Here is a 21,164-nt window from a genome sequence, read left to right on the forward strand (position 1 = left end):
CATAGTCAATAAAGCAGAAGTAGATGTTTTTCTGGAACTCTCTTGCTTTTTCAATGATCCAGCAGATGTTGGCAATTTGATCTGGTTCCTCTGCCTTTTCTACAACCAGCTTGAACATCTGGAAGTTCACGGTTCATGTATTGCTGAAGCCTGGCTAGGAGAATTTTGAGCATTACTTTACTAGCATGTGAGATGAGTGCAATTGTGCGGTAGTTTGAGCATTCTTTGGCATTGCCTTTCTTTGGGATTGGAATGAAAACTGACCTTTTCCAGTCCTGTGGCCACTGCTGAGTTTTCCACATTTGCTGGCATATTGAGTGCAGCACTTTCACAGTGTCATCTTTCAAGATTTGAAACAGCTCAACTGGAATTCCATCACCTCCACTAGCTTTGTTCATAGTGATGCTTTCTAAGGCCCACTTGACTTCACATTCCAGGATGTCTGGCTATAGCAAATTAGGTAAAACGAGGTGACACAGAAACATGTTCCAAACAAGGGAAAAGATAAAACCCTAGAATGACTAAGTGAAGTGGAGATAGGCAATCTATCAGTAAAGAGTTCAAAGTAATGATTGTAAAGCCATTCAAAGAATTTGGGGGATGATTGGATGAACAGAGTGAGAAGTTGGAAGTTTTTTAAACAGAGTTAGAAAACATAAAGAACTAAACAGAGATGAAGAATACAATAATTAAAATGAAAAATCACTAGAAGGAATCAACAGTACTGAACAGATCAAGGAGCTGGAATACAGAGTAGTGGAAGTCACTGAAGCTCAGCATAAAAATAAAAATGAATAAAAAGCAATGAGGACAGCTTAAGAGACTGCTGGAACAATATCAGACATACTAACATTCACATTAAAAGGGTCCCAGAAGGAGAAGAGAGAGATAAAGGGACTGAGAACATATTTGAAGATATATTAGCTAAAACTTCCCTGATCTGGAAGACAGGTAAACAGACATCAAGGTCCAGAAAGCACAGAGAATCCCAAACAGGAACCCAAATAGGACCACACCAAGATATGCTGTAATAAAAATGGCAGAAATTATAGATAAAGAGAGACTATTAGCGGCAACAAGGGAAAAGCAACAAGTTATGTAAAAAGGAACTTCTGTAAAGTTATCATATCCCTTTTCAGCAGAAACTCTACAGGCTAGATATATTTAAATTAATGAAAGGGAAAAACCTACAACCAAGAATACTCTACCCAGTAAGGTCTTAAGTCAGGTTTGATAGAAAGATCAAAGTTTTACACACAAACAAAAGCTAAAAGAGTTCAGCACCACTAAACAAGCTGTACAATAAATGCTAAAGGAACTTGTCAAGATGGAAAAGAAAAGGCCACAATTAGAAACATGAAAATTACAAAAGGAAAAATCTCATTGGTAAAGGCAAAAATACAGTAAAAGTAGTCAATCAACTATTTGTAATATTAATAGGAAGGTTGAAAGATAAAAGTAATAAAATCATCTGTATTTGCAATAATTAGTTAAGGGTACACAAAACAAAAAGATGTAAAATATGATATCAAAACAGTAAATGTGGAAGGAGGGGGGCAAAAATGCAGGGTTATTAAAATAGCTATATGAAATGACATGTTTACTAAACTTGTGGTAATCATTTCTAGGGAAGGTGGGTTTTTGAACTAAGTAGGAAAGGACAAAGTGTGCTAGGTAGGGGGAGAATATGCATGGGAAATGGATACATGGACATGGTGCATGAAATTACTTCTCCAGCTGGATGGCTGTTAATCAACTTGAAAACAATTCTGGGATTGCAGTGCTTTTTCTATTCAACCAGATCTCCTGGGGAAACAGTGATGAGCCTTCATAAACATCTCTATCTCCATAGGAAATGCTTTAGAGATGGCTATCCCCACCTTTAATAACATCCTCATCACTTATCCACTATGCATATGAACAACGGCTATTTCTTTGGGAAAACTAAACACACTTCTTGCATCACCCAGGAATTTAAATGCTCTTTCTCATGACGTTTGACTCTTGTTCTAAGAGCTCGTGAAAACACTGCTGCCATTAGCTGTACCTTGCACCTCTGGGAATAGCTCTAATGTACAGAACACTGTATGAGTGGACCCAAGGTATTTAGTAACTGTAACTTAGTAAAGTCTTTAATAACTGTGACTATGAATATCTTGGCTTCCTTTCAGATTGGAATCTAAAGATAAGACAATTAAAGACAATTAAAATCCTACCCCATGAATATGCTGCTGCTGCTGCTAAGTCGCTTCAGTCATGTCCGACTGTGCAACCTCATAGACGGCAGCCCACCAGGCTCCCCCGTCCCTGGGATTCTCCAGGCAAGAACACTGGAGTGGGTTGCCATTTCCTTCTCCAATGCATTAAAGTGAAAAGTGAAAGTGAAGTCGCTCAGTCCTGTCCAACTCTTAGTGACCCCATGGACTGCAACCTAACAGGCTCCTCTGTCCATGGGAGTTTCCAGGCAAGAGTACTGGAGTGGGTTGCCATTTCCTTCTTCATCCTGATTGTGAGGTTTATACATAGTTAGAACTGGACATGGAACAACAGACTGGTTCCGAATTGGGAAAGGAGTATGTCAAGGCTGTATATTGTCACCCTGCTTATTTAACTTATATACAGAGTACATCATGCAAAACGCCAGGCTGGATGAAACACAAGCTGGAATCAAGATTGCCAGGAGAAATATCAATAACCTCAGACACGCAGATGACACGACCCTTATGACAGAAAGCAAAGAAGAACTAAAGAGCCTCTTGATGAAAGTGAAAGAGGAGAGTGAAAAAGTTGGCTTAAAACTCAACAGACTGAAAACGAAGATCATGGCATATGGTCCCATCACTTCATGGCAAATAGATGGGGGAACAATGGAAATAGTGACAGACTTCATTTTGGGGGGCTCCCAAATCACTGCAGATGGTGATTGCAGCCATTAAATTAAAAGATGCTTGCTCCTTGGAAGAAAAGCTATGACCAATCTAGACAGCATATTAAAAAGCAGAGACATTACTTTACCAACAAAGGTCCATCTAGTCAAAGCTACGGTTTTTCCAGTAGTCATGTATGGATGTGAGAGTTGGACTATAAAGAAAGCTGAGTGCCAAAGAATTGATGCTTTTAAGCTGTGGTGTTGGAGAAGACTCTTGAGAGTCCCTTGGACTGAAAGGAGATCAAACCAGTCCATGCTAAAGGAAATTAGTCCTGAATATTCATTGAAAGGACTGATGCTGAAGCTGAAACTCCAATACTTTGGCTAACTGATGCGAAGAACTGACTCATTGGAAAAGACCCTGATGCTGGGAAAGATTGAGGGCAGGAGGAGAAGGGGATGACAGAGGAGGAGATGGTTGGATGGCATCACCAACGCGATGGACATGAGTTTGAGTAGACTCCTGGAGTTGGTGATGGACAGGGAGGCCTGGTGTGCTGCAATCCATGGGGTCACAAAGAGTTGGACATGACTGAGCAACTGAACTGAACATTTGTAAGAAATATAATATACCATACTTGACATTGATCAAGTACTCTGTCAACTCTTGGCTTAGAGGTGAATAAACTGGTGAGGGCCAGAGAAAAATAATGACTATAATTAAATGTTTGGAAAATGGGATCCAGGACAAAAGCTATATAGGTAAATTTGAGGAAATCTGATGATTCCTGGATGCCTTCCTTTCTTTCTTTTTTTTTTTTTTTAGCTTTGAGGAAACTCAAATATATCAGAAAATGCTTATCATCAAAACGTTATCAAAATGTAAGTGTGTGTACAAGTCCAGAGGGATTTTTGAACACAATTCAAAATAACAGAAGGATGCTCTATAGAGATCCTTTCTAAGGAGGATACACCCCCTCTACTTTCCCACAATTCATTCATTGTTTCAGTAAACACTGAATGCCTACCATGTGACAGGCAATGTTCTAGGTATAGATACAAATCTCTGCCCTCTTGGAACTTACATTTCTGGGCAAAGAGAGATAGTAAACAAAAGAAACATAATCAATAGGTAAATTGTAGTGTATCTTAGAAAGTGACATGAAAATAGAGCAGTCGAGGGGCCTCAGGAATGGGAAGAATGCAAATTTAAAAGCATAGCCAGGATAGGCCTCTAATAGCAAGTGAGGTGAATAAATTGAGTAGCTAACATGTAGAATTCTGACGTTAAAGGGAAAGCATGGTGATCATCATACTTTGCATTTACCCTGTGATATGCAGTTTACAACATTGCGCCAGCCAGTCAGGTGGCAGGGAGGAGTTGATGGGAGTTTGGGAAAAGGAATGAATTCTATTTTGGCCATATTAAGTTTTAAGTGCCGTGTGATAGAAATAAATGATCAGCAAGGAGTTGGAAATGCAAGTCTGGAGCTTAGGAGAGACATTTGAGATACAGCTGTTGATTTGGAATCACTAATATTGACAATGGCTGAAAGCAGTGGGGAGGAATAGGTGACCTGGCCAAAGGAGAGTAGAACGTAAAGAGGTCAATGTGAAATGTCTACATTTTAGGGGATGAAGACAAAGATAAAAATCGAGAGTATATTTTATTCTGATCAGAGAGACAGAGAGAAGATGAGCCAGTATTGTTATCATCCTTTTATTCTTCCCTTTTTATTTCAACCTAATGTGAAATGTGGGCTTCCCTGGTGGCTCAGATGGTAGAGAGTCCGCCGGCAATGCGGGAGACTTGGGGTTCGGTCCCTGGGTTGGTAAGATCCCCTGGAGGAGGGCATGGCAACCCACTCTAGTATCCTTGCCTGGAGAATCCCCATGGACAGAGGACTGAGCTTTCTTGGTGGCTCAGACCGTAAAGAATCTGCCTGCAATGGGGGGAGACCAGGGTTCAATCCCTGGGTCGGAAGATACCCCGGAAGAGGGCATGGCAACCCACTCCAGTATTCTTACCTGGAGAATCCCCATGGACAGAGGAGCCTGGCGGGCTACAGTCCATGGGATCGCAAAGAGTCGGACACGACTGAGCGACTAGGCACACACAATGTGAAATAGGTCCCCTTAGTGACAAAACACTCCTCTGGCGCTACACCCCTTTGGGTGCGAATCTTTCACATAGACCACTTACAAGTAAAGAGAAGAGGACTAACTTTTACTGAGCGTACCCCGCTTGCAACGTGTTCGGGGCCTCCAAATCCCGGGTGGTTTTCCTCTACACCCCCACTAGCTCCCTCGCTTTCACACTAGTGCCTCCTTCCGTAGTGCCAGTTTCCAGTACGCTGAAGTACAAGAAAGGTCGACAGAAAACAAAGAGCACAACTTGAAGAAAAAGCAAAACAAACAAAAATCCCCGGCCAAGACATAGGGATCTGGTACTGACAGCCTCTAACTACCTCCTGCTGCGTCCACTGTCCCTCTGCCCTACCCGGAACTCTCCATAGGCCCCGCCCCCGGCTCTCCGCAGGCCACGCCCCCCTGCCCCGCGGCCCGCGCTCATTTGCTGGCACCTTCGTCTCCACTTCCCCATTGATCCGCCTGCGCTTCTTCTTCTACGCTCTCCACGCAGCCCCGCCTCTCCGAGAGCGGCAGCGCGGCGCAGGCCCGGCTCTTCAGCATTCCTGGACCTTTTTCCTTGTCTTTTACCCCTTCTTCCCAGCATTCCCGTTTCCGCTTTCTCACGGCTATTCTGTTTTTCCACCTCTGAGACGCTTCGCGCCCAGGGGTTCAGTGACGTCATCTTTCTGCGCTGCGCGGACAACCGCCGGTGGAGGAAGGAACGGTTCTGCCGCCCTTCGCTTCTTTTGTTGGGCTGCTCTTTCGGAGTCATGGCGCCGTCGCTATGGAAGGGGCTGGTGGGCATCGGCCTCTTTGCCTTAGCCCACGCGGCCTTTTCCGCTGCGCAGCGTAAGTGCCTGGGGGACAGGGACAGCTCCCATGCGGGACTCTGCGGGCGGCGTGTGGGCGCACCCAAGAAGGAGTGTCGGACCGAGTGGCCCAGAAATGGTCATTTGAGACCTTAGAGTTTGGGGTGACTGTGAGAAGCGGTGCGGGGCTCCCCGGTGGAAAGCTTGGAGTCTGAGGAGAGTGGGGCAACTGGGATTACAGCAGGGTTGGAAGGGGATGTTGGGGAGAGGGGATCGGTGGGCTGCAGGGTGGGCAGAAAGGGAGCCTTTCCGGGAATCTGGGACAAGTGTTGTCAGATCCATCGCGGGGTTGGTAAAGTGTCAGATCGAGGACTTCGGATGCTCATGGTTCCATGACAACTAGGTGGACAGCGTCTTGGGCACTCCTGGGTTTTCCAGGAGGACTGAGAAGTTAGGTGACCACTTGCCTCTGGGAGGCACTGTGATATGGGGCAAAGAGCACCGGGCTGGGAGACTGGAGGGCTGGTTCTTAAAAACTTGCTTTACCGCTAAATCTGTGACCTTGGGCATATCATATCCCTTCTCTGATGCTTCATTGAGGTGGATTTTAATTCTTGCCCTTTCTATGTCAAAGAGTGATTGGGAAGTTTAAGAAAAAGGCAAAGTAAAAGTACTTTATCGTACATATACAATTGTATTGTCAAGAAGAAACTTAGACTCCAGCAGAGGATGCAGTGCAGTGAGACGGTTGATCTGTTTGGAGGTCTTCCTTCTCTCCTAGACCGAGGGTTAGCAAACTCTAGCATGTGGGTCAAATGCAGCCTCCCTCTTGTTTTTGCAGTGAGCTAAGAATGTTTTTAGAGTTTTAATTTGTTGGGGGTGGGGGGAGCAAAAGAATATCATTTTATGATCCATGACAGTTATATAAAATCCACGTTTCAGTGTCTATCGGTGGTTTTATTGGCACACAGTCATGCCCGTTTAGGTATTTTCTGGCTGCTTTCTAAGGGCAAAGTTGAATAGTTGCAACGGAGATAGTAAAGCCTGCAAAGGCTAAAATATTTATTATCTGGCCCTTTACAGGAAAAGTTTGCCGATCTCTTTTGTAACCTATAGAGCCCACGAGGGCAGGGATGATGTATATTTTGTTCATTGCTGTAATCTCAGTGCCCAGCATAATGTTCCCTACAGTAGTTACTCAATAAATTTGTTGAATGAAGGGAGGAAATTCAGAGTTGAACTTTTTTCCTTTATTTGCTAGATTACTTTCCATCTTCAGGAATAAAGTGGAAAAGGAAATGCGAATTCCTTCAAAGCTCCAGTTTTCAAGATAAAATCTTTCGTTCTATGTATTATGTATACGGTAATTAAAATGATCCAATTATTAAAATTACATTTTTAGATACATGTATTATGACAACATTTGTCTTGACAAAAATTCAGCTTTAATTTTTTTAAAAATTTATTTTGAAATTTTAGATTTACAGAAAGGTTACAAAGATAGTGCAAATAGTTACTGTATTCTCTTCACCCAGTTTCTCTCCTTGGTAACATCTTCCATTACTATGGTATGATATCACAACTAGGAAACTGACATTGGTATATTACTATTAAGTACAGTCTAGCTTTTATTTGGATTTCACCAGTTTTCCCATTAATGTCTTCTTTCTATTCCAAGAATCAATCCAGGATATCACATTACATTTAGTCCTCATGTTTTCCCTGCCTCCTTTCTCTCTGACAGTTTCTGCAAAACTCCTGTCTTTAATGATGACAATAATAATAGCTTACCATGTGCCAGGCACTGAACTAAGCACTTTATGTGTATTGTGTAATTCAATCCTTCCAAAATCCCTGTGAAGTGAAGTGAAGTGAAGTCGCTCAGTCGTGTCCGACTCTTTGCGGCCCCGTGGACTGTAGCCTACCAGGCTTCTCCGTCCATGGGATTTTCCAGGCAAGAATAGATATTATTGTTATTATCACCTTTGAAAGATGAAGAAATTGAGCCACGCTGCTAGGAAACTTGCACAAAATTACAAAGATGATAAATGGGGAGGCTGGGCTTCAAATACAAACAGTTTGATTCTAGAGCCTATGTGCTACATTGCTTGGTAAAATTCAGTCTTGAGTAATTGGTTGAAATTGCGATGTGCTTAGGTGCTAGAAGGTGCAGTGATGTCCTGAGGGAGTTCAGAGTCAAATGGAGAAACAAGTGATTCAAGCAGCAGTCACCATAAAGTGATATAGATGCTAAAAGTAAAGATACATGGAGATGGGAGCAGTTGTTTTTTGGAGGTGGGGGAAGGGGTTAAGAGGCACCTAGAGCCTTGCTGATCAAGTGTGGTCAATCATCTGGGACCTTGTCAGAAATGCAGAAACTCAGACCCCACCTCAGATATGTGGAATCCGAATCTACATTTTAATAAGATCCCCAGGTGATTGTATGCACATTCATTTGAGAAATGCTGCCCTAGAGGAGATTAGGATACAGTGGTACTGTGTCATTTTCTACTATAGACTTCAGCTGTAAAATATTACAGTCCTAGAGCAAGGAGACAGGTGACAGAAGTCCAACCCTTTCGTTTTACAGATGAGGGAATATCCTACTAAGGTAGGGTTAGAGTCAGATTAGGCTTCAAGCAAAGAAAGGTAGCTGGGAATTGGACAGTAGGAAGTTAGCCAAAACCTACTTTGGCATTGGTTTAATTTTTCTTTTACACCTGTCCTGTGATGAAACTTGTGAGATAAAACCAGAAATGTCTCTAAACACATTCTCTTTTAAGAATCAGTGAGTGCATGCTTACTCACAATTTGAGTTTTTAAGCATGTTATATTAAGTAGAGGGCTTCCTTGGTGGCTCAGTTGGTAAAGAATCCACCTGCAGTGCGGGAGACCTGGCTTCGATCCCTGGGTTGGGAAGGTCCCCTGGAGGAGGGCATGGCAATCCACTCCAGTATTCTTGCCTGGAGAATCCCTAAGGACAGAGGAGCCTGGCGGGCAGTAGTCCATGGGGTCACAAAGAGTCTAAGACAACTGAGCAACTAAGCACAACACATATTAAATTAAGTAGAGACTGCTAGGTTCCTCTAGAATTAGGATTTTGTGTTTTTATGTGAGATGAGAATGCCTTGTGGCATTTATCACTGCAGTAGGACCTCTTTACAATGCTCATGTTGGAAACAGACCATTATTACCATTGAGGCTAATTGTATCTTGTCAGATTGTGGCAGCAAGTAGCACCCTATGGTGCTGTGGCATGCTCATCTTTCCTGTGATGAACTTTATTTTGGCAGAGCGCCTATCCTGTATCTCCTTTGATTCTTATATTATTCCCATTTTACTGATGCAGAAATCTAGGCAGTGAAAGGATACTATATTCTCAGGCACATTCACCCTCTCCCTCCTACATTTTAACACTCTGAGATTGAGACACATGTTACAGTCCACCAGAGTGTCTTTCACATTGAATGAGATTATGATAAACTGAAGAGCTGGTGTTATGATCCAGGCTTCTCAACTTCCAAACCTTGATCCTTTTCCTTCATACCCTGCTGCCTCCTGAGGCTAAGGCAGTAGCAGAATTAAATCATAGAAGCAGAAATTGATGTACAGGAATTACTCCTATTCCAACGCTGCCCCAGGATATTCTCTTGAGAAAAACATTTCCATAGCAATATTACTTTGTCCATATTATGTAATGGTAGTGCTATTTTAGAGTTGAGATTTTTCTGTAGACTTAATTTTTAAATAATTGTGATTTCTTTGATCAGTTAGTGAAAGAATTTAAGAGAATTCTAGTTTTCCTGTAATAATGAAAGAAAAGTTGTTTAGGTATTTCTTCCTTAGTTTGCTCACTTTTCACTCTTCTGTTTTATAGGATGAGAAAGCAGGTCATGATGGGAATAAAATAGTTCAGGATCAGACTGACTGCCTTAGAAGATAGAGGTTTTTGAGGAATCCAGGATTAGCATTGTTTGTTTTAGCATATGTCAGTTGTTTCTTTGGTATATTGATTTGCTTGCATTTTAAGAAAAATGGGCTACAGTTTCCTTAATGGTGTGCTTCTGGTTTATAGATCGTTCTTATATGCGATTAACAGAAAAGGAAGATGAATCCCTGCCAATAGATGTAAGTTGGTCATTTATATTCCATTGAAATATATATAACCAAATCACTTTGTTGTATACCTGAAACTAACACAACATTGTAAATCAGCTATACTTCAATAAAAATATATATTTATATACAGTTTAAAAATTAGCCACATAGCTTAAAATGTATTTAAAATTTTTTTTTATTTTTTATTCTCTTAATTTTCCAGACATGAAATAACATCTGTTATATACTTTTTGTCACTGATTATAAAGCCCAAAGATGTAGAAACAAAATATTTCTGTTTGGTTTCTAGAACTTAGTTTGTTTATTTTTTGGCTGTGCCACGCAGCCTATGGGATCTTAGTTTCCCAACCATGGATGAAACCAGGCCCCTGGAATGGAATTGTGGAGTGCTAAACACTGGACCATGGGGGAAGTCCCTAGAACTCAGTTTAAATAGTCTTTCTAGAAGTTGCTCTGTCCATAGTCTAAGATGAACTTAACAAGTTGATTATTTGACTTTATCTTTTTTGGCTGCACCTTGAGCCATGCAGAATCTTAGTTCCCTGACCAGGGATTGAACCTGTGTCCTCTGCAGTGGAAGCATGGAGTCTTAAGCACTGGACCGCCAGGGAAGTCCCCCACTTTTTAAAAATCTTATGTTTTTTAGAAAAGTTTCTTTTATACATAAAGTTTAAAAACAAGTAAACCTAACAAAACATTGTTTAGGGGCATACACAGAGGTGATAAAGATTAAAAAAATAGGAAGTGCTTTTTTTAAAGTTGCAATAATATGTGAACTTCACTCACAGTTTTTTATCTTTCCTGGATTTTTTTTTTTTTTGGCTGTGCTTTGTGGCTTGAGAGGATCTTAGTTCCCTGACCAGGGATCAAATCCATGCCTTCTGCAGTGGAAGTGCAAAGTCCTAACCACTGTACTGCCAGGGAATCCTTCCCCCAACTTTTTTATCTTTCTTGGATTTTTAATGTACAAAAGTAGTAAGTTCTTTGTAGAATCAAACAGTGTCAAAAGTAAAATTGACTCCATATATTAAAAAAACACTGACCCCATGCTCACAATTCTCCTTCTGTTCCCAACAGTTTGGAGCGTATCAGTAGTTTAGTTTTCTTCTGTGCATAAGCAACATTATCTTTGTTTGTGTGTATATAGTTTTATGTAACCAAAACACACAGGATTTTTATTGATTTATCTTGACATATTTTCACGACAGCTCAGAGTTACCACATCCTTGTTAATGATGTCTGTGATTGCATTGTATGAAATAGGTCTTGGTACACTGATGATGGGGATGTAAACCAGCATAACATATGACATTAGATTTTGATTTAGAAAATTAAAGTAATAGCTTGTGGCTAATTTTGACTTTAATTGTCTGTAAATCAAGATATGGTAAATGTGACTATTAACTCACTCTTCTGTTACCTTTGTTTTTGTGGTAGATGCATACACACACACACACACATGCACTTGTGTATATGCACTCATTTCTATCTGTTTCAAATAACTTTCTTCTGTTTACAAATGGAAAAATTTGAAAAATACAGATAATTACAATCAGGAAAATTAAATATGCCTGTAATCCCATGTTGGTTAATATCAAACACTGCAAATTTTTGTTTACATGCTTGCACAACCTCTTTGGAAAGCAGTTTGGTATTACCTAATAAAGTTGAATTTGTGTATACTCTCACGCCAGTGATTGCATTCCCTTGTGTTAGGAGACATACACAAAGGTATCCATCCTGACTTTGTAAAAGTTACAGACAGGAACTAGCCCACATAGCTATCAACAGTGCATGGATAAATTGTGGGAATTTCATGTAATGAAATACAGTGAAAATGAATGGACTATAATAACTATATACCACAATAGGGAGGAATCTCACCAAAAGAAAAAAAAGCTCAAATGGGAAAAAGTAAGCAATGTATGTTTTAGACGTACACATAGAGCTGGTAAAATAAATAAAAGCAAGGAACTGATTAATACACAATTGGGGCCAATGGTTAACTGGCAGGGAGGGTGAGGGATATAATTGGAGAGGGATACCTGGGCCTTGAAAGGGACTGGTAATATTCTCTTTTTTAAGCTGGGTAGTGAGTGAGGGCGGAGAAGGCAATGGCAACCCACTCCAGTACTCTTGTCTCGAAAATCCCTTGGACGGAGGAACCTGGTATGCTGCAGTCCATGGGGTCGCGAAGAGTTGGACACGACTGAGCGACTTCACTTTCACTTTTCACTTTCATGCACTGGAGAAGGAAATGGCAACCCACTCCAGTGTTCTTGCCTGGAGAATCCCAGGGACGGGGGAGCCTGGTGGGCTGCTGTCTATGGGGTCGCACAGAGTCGGACACGACTGAAGTGACGCAGCAGCAGCAGCAGCAGCAGTGGGTAAGGGGTGTTTTTTTTTAATACTCTGTGTTATTTAACACTAATACATTAAAACATTTATAGTTGCTCTTAGAAGTTAGTCATAGTTGATAACTGAGTTCTGAATGGCTCAGTACCTGTTTTGCTATTTGAGCAAAACCCAGACGTGTTATTGCAGCTGATCCACAGAACTTATAGAAGATACTATTGTGTTTGAGTCCAAATCATTTAAAGTGAGAATTGACTGCTTGATAGCATCTGGGAGAAATACCTGATAGAGGCTAGAAACGGAGAGAAAATTGTAAATTTTCATAATATTTGTTTGTTGTTGAGTAATCTTAATCTTTATACTCACAGATAGTTCTTCAGACACTTCTGGCCTTTGCAGTTACCTGTTATGGTATAGTTCATATTGCAGGGGAGTTTAAAGACATGGATGCCACTTCAGAACTAAAAAATAAGTAAGTCTTTTCCTTTTCATAGACATTTAATTTCATGGGGGTTTTGCTTCATTTACATAGTTTAATATTATGTTTTCTGGTACGTAAAAGTTGGTTTTGTTTTTACATTTTGATCATGCAGTTTGTATGAGTAATGAGGTAAAAAAATTGAGTCAGTGTTTGATTTGACAGGAAAAATGGAAGTTGAATGACAGACTGTTGACATTAGAATAAGATGTTATATTATGGTTGCTTAAAATTACTTGTTTGTTGGTTGGATAGATGGATGAAAATAGATATATAAGGAAGATATTCCCTCAGGCATGTTTTCCTTCTTTCCTTCCCTTCTTCCCTCTCCTCTACCCCCTCCTCCACCCCTCACCACTTTGCTTCCCTGTCTCCTTTCTCTTTTCCTTCCCTTGCCCTCCCTCCCTCCCTTTTTCCGCTTTTTATCCTCTTGTCCCAGCTTAGTCGTTGGAAGATTAAGGGGTTTTCTGTTTCCTCTATCCTTTGAACCTAGTCTGTGACATAAACTCTGCTCTCAGGCCCTTTTATGTCCTCAGACTAAAGTATATTTGTTATTCTGCTTTGTTTTTTCCTCCTGTACTACTTCTAAGCTATTTTCACGAGCTTTGCTTGCTTTACTTTTCTGTGTTGCTCACTTTCATAGAATCATCCTTTAGCTTTGTTCAATTCAATCTCTGGACTTTACCCACCTTCTTGATCCTAGAAATTTTAACACAGTACTTCCTTAGAAGAATTCACAGTACACATTTATGTGTTACAGGAAATTCGCTCCCTTTTTACTTTTACTTTTAAATTTACATTTCATATAGTCACATGTCAGGCTTCCCTTTTATGTGGGGGTATGCTTGGATTTTTAGGTGGGCTGACTTTGAGATTTGAGTTTTTATCAAAAGAAGAGTTCTCTTTCCTTCCAGGAAATTAATATTTAAAAACAAATCAACACCAAAAGCTGTACACTTCAGTGTTTGTGAACTTTTTTTAGACTACATATATCTCGCTGGAAAGAAGAAAAGGATACTCCACTATCACCACCCACTACTGTTCTTACAAAGAGTCTACCAGGAATCACAGGCGAGGGGCCAAGAAAGAAAGCAGTAAAACAGAATGGCATTAAGTAGGTGGTAGCAAAGTACATGAATTTAGTACATGGCAGCAGAATATACAGGTTTGGACAACAGCGGGTACAGAAGGGCCGAAAGGAATCTTTCGTTGTACTGATTCTTGGGAAACAGATCAAGTGAGAATAATCAAAGGTACAATCTATGTACTTTTTTTTTTTAAGGACTATTTAGCATGGGCTAGTGGTAGATTCACAGAGGTGATTAAAGTTGAGTGATTATTTGTTTGCATAGATATCCTGGAAGGAATGCCTGAATTAAAAATTTTATTATGTTGCTTTTCCGGGTTTCTTATTTTCCTTGTACAGGAAAAAAGTGAATACAGTATGATTACCAATTATAGTCTCATTTTATGGATTTAAACTTAGTTAAAAATACAACCCATAGCAAATTCATAATTTATTAGAAGCCTACTTATTTTCAAATAGGCTTTTATCAAGGTTTATCTAAAATTGATGCTTTTCTTTTTTTAAGGACATTTGACACACTAAGGAATCACCCATCATTTTATGTATTTAATCATCGTGGTCGAGTACTGTTCCGGCCTTCGGATACAACAAATTCTTCAAACCAAGATGCATTGTCCTCTAACACATCATTGAAGTTACGAAAACTTGAGTCACTGCGTCGTTAAGATTTTTACAAATTATAATAACAGGACAGGACACAAAGCTGGAATATTGGAGTTTGGGATACAAAACACTCCCCCATCAGTATTTATATTGATCGCTCAGACCTAATTAAAAAAGTCTACAACCCTTATTTGTACACTGTTAATCAAGTCATTAATGCAGTATAAGTTATCTGTGAAATGAGTCTTTGATCTTTCATAGAATTCTTTTTTCATTTAAAACAAATTCACATTTTTTGTAAAAGTCACTGTTTTGAGCACATTTCTTTGAAAAATGTTGATGGTTTTGTAATTATTTATTTTCTTAGATTTCTTTTGCACTACAGTTTTTAGGATCCTTTTGGAAATAGTGTGACTACTGCATTTTGCAGCATGAATGGTAGTAAATGGTCTTAAGTTCTTAACAACAAATGAATTTCTCTAAAGAGACCAAAATGGTGACTTACCAGTTTTTCTTATGCCCCCTAAAAAGTGGCTCTGCTTCAGCAGATACTTGCCAGTTTTTAATTTATCCATGAATTCTCACCCTACCCTACTCCCATATACCTCCTAACATCAGCTGTCTTGTTTCATCACTTCTCTGGGATTCAGTGTGCAGTGAGCAATTTTTATGTCAGAAATCCCGTCATAACAAATAGATTTAACAAACTCAACTTACGTAAAGCTACCTGTGTTCTCTTCATGTATCTGTAAAACAATGTCCCTAATTGATTATATAGTGTAAGAATAGTTGAAGATAGACCAGAAAGACCATCCGTGAATTAATTATCCTGCCTATGTAGAAGAACAGTAATCACTGAAGAAAACTGATTAGTTGTTACTAACCAGTTTAACTTATTCTAAGCCTCTGTTATTTTATTGCATAATGAACTTGTGAATTAGTTGGAGAAGGCAATGGCACCCCACTCCAGTACTCTTGCCTGGAAAATCCCATGGACGGAGGAGCCTGGTGGGCTGCAGTCCATGGGATCGATAGGAGTCGGACACGACTGAGTGACTTCACTTTGACTTTTCACTTTCATGCATTGGAGGAGGAAATGGCAACCCACTCCAGTGTTCTTGCCTGGAGAATCCCATGGACAGAGGAGCCTGATGGGCTGCAGTCCATGGGGTCGCTAGGAGTCGGACACGACTGAGTGACTTCACTTTGACTTTTCACTTTCGTGCACTGGAGGAGGAAATGGCAACCCACTCCAGTGTTCTTGCCTGGAGAATCCCATGGACAGAGGAGCCTGGTGGGCTGCTGTCTATGGGGTCGCACAGAGTTGGACACGACTGAAGCGACTTAGCAGCAATGAATTAGTAATAATAAAGGAAACCTTATTAAAGGTAGATCTCAACAGAATTGGGCCAAATATGTTCTAAATATTTGGAACTAATATCTTTTAATTTAAAAATTAAGGTCGTAGCTTCCAATTTGTAGCAGACTTGGAGTTTTCTGTCTTCATTGTATGTTGCTGAAGGTGAGGATGAGGGTACAGACTAGAATTTTTTTAGAAATAGCAATTTTAGGGAAATTTGGCTAGCTCTGATCTGCTGGAAGCTTAACATTTCTTGGTAGAGAACGTTGCTTTTGTTGAATTGTATAGGTGTAAAGGGAATTTAAAAAGGAAATGTGCTTTAGGCAAGAATCATAAGATGCCCTTATCGTTGATGGCTTTTTTTCTGCTAGTAGTAAACCTCAGCTCTTCTGCCTGGTAACACACAGCCCAAAGTACAAGATTATTTTGTCAGTGGGTTTTTAATCGTTGTTTAGTTTTGTTTTGCTAACCTTTTAATCATTGTTTAGTTTTGTTTTGCTAACCCAATCTATCTGTGGAACACTGACTCTGCTCTCTAAGGAGAACAAAGTTAGAAATCTAAAATAATTTAGAAATGAGTTTAAAATGTGAAGTCAGGAGTTAAAGTCATATAAATCGAAGTAGTGTACGAGAAACAAGCTCCTTCCATCATGCCTGTCTACCATTTCCTCAGGTATGACTTGATTTGCAAGATCCTCTTGTTTTCTTCTCTTTTGAGGCCTGTCTTCCTTTCCTAGTATGTTTTTATAATAAATTTATTAAGATATAAATCACATACCTTACTATTTACCCATCTAAAGGGTACAATTCAGTGGTTTTATAATGTATTCACAAAGTCGTGCAAACATGGTCACAGTCAATTTGAGAATTGTGGCTGTCACCCTGGAAAGAAACCCTGTACCCTTTAGTAGTCACCTGTCCTTCCCTCCCAGTGCCTCCCAACCCTGAGCAACTAATCTTTCTGTCTGTGCAGGTTTGTTTCTTCTGGTCATTTAGTATGATTGGATTCCCATAGTATCTGAACTTTCATGGCTGGCTTCCCAGATATTGTTTAGTTCTATGTGGAGTGAGAACTTCTCATGTTAAGAACTGTGAATTCTCTGAAAGGAGGTGGTTGGTAAGAATCACTAGATGTAAGGAGGCAAGGTCAGATTCCTAACAGGTTTCTCAGTCAGTCGGATGCTGAATAGGTTTTTTCTCAGAACCAAGCATTCATGATGTGTTAATATAATTGTTTGTCTAGTCTCTAGAATGGATATTGAAATCTTTGCCTGCTCAGGATAGTCTTGCTAAAAATGATGCCAAATAATATGGCAAGTAATTGACATAGCAGACTTCAGTCATGTCTAATTTTGCTAGGAGCTTGTATACCTCTGGTCAGGTGAGTTTCCCAAATTTTTAATTTCCTCCAGTGAATTTATGCTCTCTTTTTAAAGTATGTACCATAGGATTGGGGTGATTTGGATGCATCATAACAGTGCTAAATGAATTAAGTTCAGAAGTTTTTTGTAATGCTGTGAGGCAGTACTAAGGTAGCCAAAAATGTAGTGATGTGAGCAAATTAAGCCTGCAGCTGACTATGATTTCAGTGACATTCAGAAGTGTGTATTGTTGAAGGCTCTCTAGAATATAGGAAGGCTCACTTAATCAGGGAAGCAGCCGAATGCTATGGCCTAGTGGCCCAGCTGCAGAAAATGCAGGTCGGCAAATTGGAGGCTGTGAAGCTCTGTAACTCCCTAATGATTGTTTCCTGAGCATTGTGGCTTATTTTTGAGTGGCATGACAGCATCCCCCGGTTGTATGTGGCCTGTTTCCATGATGTATTGAGTAGTGTTGTTTGTTGTGAGCATCAATGCCTGTAACACCAAGCTAAACACATTCTTTTGGATATGTTTCCTCTCTTTAAATGATCTTGCCCTGTCCAATAAATAAATGATTGTCTCACCCTGTTTTTGGTAGTGGTTTTTTTTGTTGTTTTGTTTGTTTGTTTGTATGTTTTACTTTTAATCTCATTTTCTTCTGCTTCTCTGTCCCCAGAAAAATGTAAGATTTAATTTTAACAACTGTATTTTTTCTAGTGTGATGCTTTTACTAAATTCAATGGATACTTTACTTTTCATTATACATGTAAAGTCTTACTGCAATTTTATGCTCTTTTAGAGTTGAAATAGAATGTGTAATCTCATTTATATTTGTATTTATGAATTATCAAATACCCTTTGGAGTACAAGAATATTGGTCTTCAAGCAGCAGTGTCTAATCATTCCAGCACAAATTTGTTATATAGCCAAACTGCTATTACAGAAATGGCAATTTATACTTCATAGGAAATCATTATGATTGAAGCATCAAGGGGCAAATCTAAAGTTTAATCCAAGAGGAATTTCTGATTCTAAAAGCATGGCACTTGTCTGCAGTAGTTTGAAAGATAGCACTATTAGTATTCAAATCTACATAGGAATATCTCAAAATAACCTACTAATCAAGTGTTCTTTTAAAAAGAAAAAGAATATATGCACATGGCAAAAAAATCAGATGGTACAGAAAGGTATGAGATTAGAACTTGCTCCCTTTCTTCCTGCTCCTAATAACCTCTCTCCAGAGGTAACTAGCTTTAAGTGTCTTGTATATTCTTTCAGGAAAAAAATAATTTGCCAGCAAGTGTATACATAAAAAGTTTTTACATTAATGGAATAAGACTGTATACACTCTCTGTACCTTGCTTTTTTTTGCTGTGTCTTATAAGATCTTTTTGTATCTGTATATATAGAAATACCTCATTCTTTTTAATGACTGTGTGGTATTCTACTATATATTGTGTTACAAATGTTAAAACATATAGACTTCCAGGTTGTTGGCAGTATTTTACTGTTGATAAACCATATTGTGATGAATTTACTTGTACGTATAATGAGTTTAACCTAACAAGGTTAATTCCTAGTAATAGAATTGCTGGGTCAAAGGATAGTTTTCATTTTCAGGTCAGTAGGTATTGCCAAACTGATCTCCAGAAATCTGCCTAATTATACTTCCACATATAATGTATAAGAATAATTATTTATGAGGCCCTTACCAATATTGGGCACTCAGCTTTTAAAATTTGATCATCTGAAAGTGAATAAATGGTACTTTGCATCTTAATGAAGTTCTAATGCATTTTAATGAAGGAGATGGAACACATTTTCATGTTTATTGGTTACTTATATTTCATTTTCTGTGAACTGTGTGGTCATGTTCTGTTTTCGATTCGATTTGTTTTTATTAGTTTGTATGAGCTCTTTGTATGCTAAGAAAATTGGTCTATTGTCTTATGTTTAATAATATTTTCCTGAGTTTTATTTATTTATGTAGTTAAACTTACCAGTCTTTATGGCTTCTGGGATTTGTGCCTTGCTTTAGAAAGGCCTTTACATTTAAGAATAAATTTAATGTATTTTTTCAGTATTTTTAAGTTTTTTTTTTTAAACTTTTAAATCTTTGATTCGTTGGAATTTAGGTGTAAAGAGTGAACTAAGGATTCAACATTTTTCTCTTCCAAATAGCTATCTGGTTGTCCCAATCCTATTTATTTACTTTTTCCACATTGATTTGAAAAACCATCCCTTGTATATTGTTTCCATATATATTTAGATTTGTTTCTGAACTTTACAGTCTTTTCCAAAACTTACCAGTCTTTTAATTACTTTAAGTTGTTACACATTTTCATATTAGGCTTTGCTAATATACATCACATTATTATTAATTTCAGCATATTTTCCTAGTTATTCTTGAATTTTTATATTTCTAGACAAACTTTCAGTTTAGTTCAGTCACTCAGTCATGTCCGACTCTGTGACCCCATGAATTGCAGCACGCCAGGCCTCCCTGTCCATCACCAACTCCCGGAGTTTACTCAAATTCATGTCCATCGAGTCAGTGATGCCATCCACCCATCTCATCCTCTGTCATCCCCTTCTCCTCCTGCCCCCAATCCCTCCCAGCATCAGAGTCTTTTCCAATGAGTCAACTCTTCGCATGAGGTGGCCAAAGTACTGGAGTTTCAGCTTTAGCATCATTCCTTCCAAGAAATCCCAGGGCTGATCTCCTTCAGAATAGACTGGTTGGATCTCCTTGCAGTCCAAGGGACCCTCAAGAGTCTTCTCCAACACCACAGTTCAAAAGCATCAATTCTTCGCCACTCAGCTTTCTTCACAGTCCAACTCACATCCATACATGACTACTGGAAAAACCATAGCCTTGACTAGATGGACCTTTGTTGGCAAAGTAATGTCTCTGCTTTTGAATATGCTATCTAGGTTGGTCATAACTTTCCTTCCAAGGAGTGTCTTTTAATTTCATGGCTGCCGTCACCATCTGCAGTGATTTTGGAGCCCCCCAAAATAAAGTCTGACACTGTTTCCATTGTTTCCCCATCTATTTGCCATGAAGTGATGGGACCAGATGACATGATCTTAGTTTCCTGAATGTTGAGCTTTAAGCCACTTTTTCACTCTCCTCTTTCACTTTTATCAAGAGGCTTTTTCGTTCCTCTTCACTTTGTCATAAGGGTGGTGTCATCTGCATATCTGAGGTTATTGATATTTCTCCCAGCAATCTTGATTCCAGCTTGTGCTTCTTCCAGCCCAGCGTTTCTCATGATGTCGTCTGCATAGAAGTTAAATAAGCAGGGTGACAATATACAGCCTTGACATACTCCTTTTCCTATTTGGAACCAGTCTATTCCATGTCCAGTTCTAACTGATGCTTCCTGACCTGCATATAGGTTTCTCAAGAGGCAGGTCAGGTGGTCTGGTATTCCCATCTCTTTCAGAATTTTCCACAGTTTATTGTGATCCACACAGTCAAAGGCTTTGGCATAGTCAATAAAACAGAAGTAGATGTTTTTCTGGAACTCTCGCTTTTTTGATGATCCAGAGGATGTTGGCAATTTGATCTCTGGTTCCTCTGCCTTTGCTAAAACCAGCTTGAACATCTGGAAGTTCACGGTTCACGTATTGCTGAAGCCTGGCTTGGAGAATTTTGAGCATTACTTTACTAGCATGTGAGATGAGTGCAATTGTGTGGTAGTTTGAGCATTCTTTGCCATTGCCTTTCTTTGGGATTGGAATGAAAACTGACCTTTCCCAGTCCTGTGGCCACTGCTGAGTCTTCCACATTTGCTGGCATATTGAGTGCAGCAGTTTCACAGCATCATCTTTCAGGATTTGAAAGAGCTCAACTGGAATTCCATCACCTCCACTAGCTTTGTTTGTAGTGATACTTTCTAAGACCCACTTGACTGCACATTCCAGGATGTCTGGCTCTAGGTGAGTGATCACACCATCGCAGTTATCTGGGTCGTGAAGCTCGTTTTT

The 21,164-nt window shown here is 39.5% G+C and overlaps 1 protein-coding gene across 2 annotated transcripts; it reads left to right on the forward strand.

Annotated features, from left to right (window-relative positions):
* The first annotated feature begins 5,469 nt into the window (after positions 1-5,469).
* On the forward strand, positions 5,470-17,759 carry MMGT1 (membrane magnesium transporter 1). 2 transcript variants are annotated; one of them, NM_001079630.1, is given in 5 exon segments: positions 5,470-5,848; positions 7,070-7,171; positions 9,884-9,936; positions 12,651-12,754; positions 14,353-14,637. In NM_001079630.1, coding segments are annotated over 5 exon segments (498 nt in total). In that variant the 5' UTR covers positions 5,470-5,769; the 3' UTR covers positions 14,513-14,637.
* The last annotated feature ends 3,405 nt before the right edge of the window (positions 17,760-21,164 follow it).

This window comes from Bos taurus, unplaced genomic scaffold (assembly GCF_002263795.3).
Source record: "Bos taurus isolate L1 Dominette 01449 registration number 42190680 breed Hereford unplaced genomic scaffold, ARS-UCD2.0 Super-Scaffold_1723_ScbfJmS_2085, whole genome shotgun sequence".
Lineage (NCBI taxonomy): Eukaryota > Metazoa > Chordata > Mammalia > Artiodactyla > Bovidae > Bos > Bos taurus.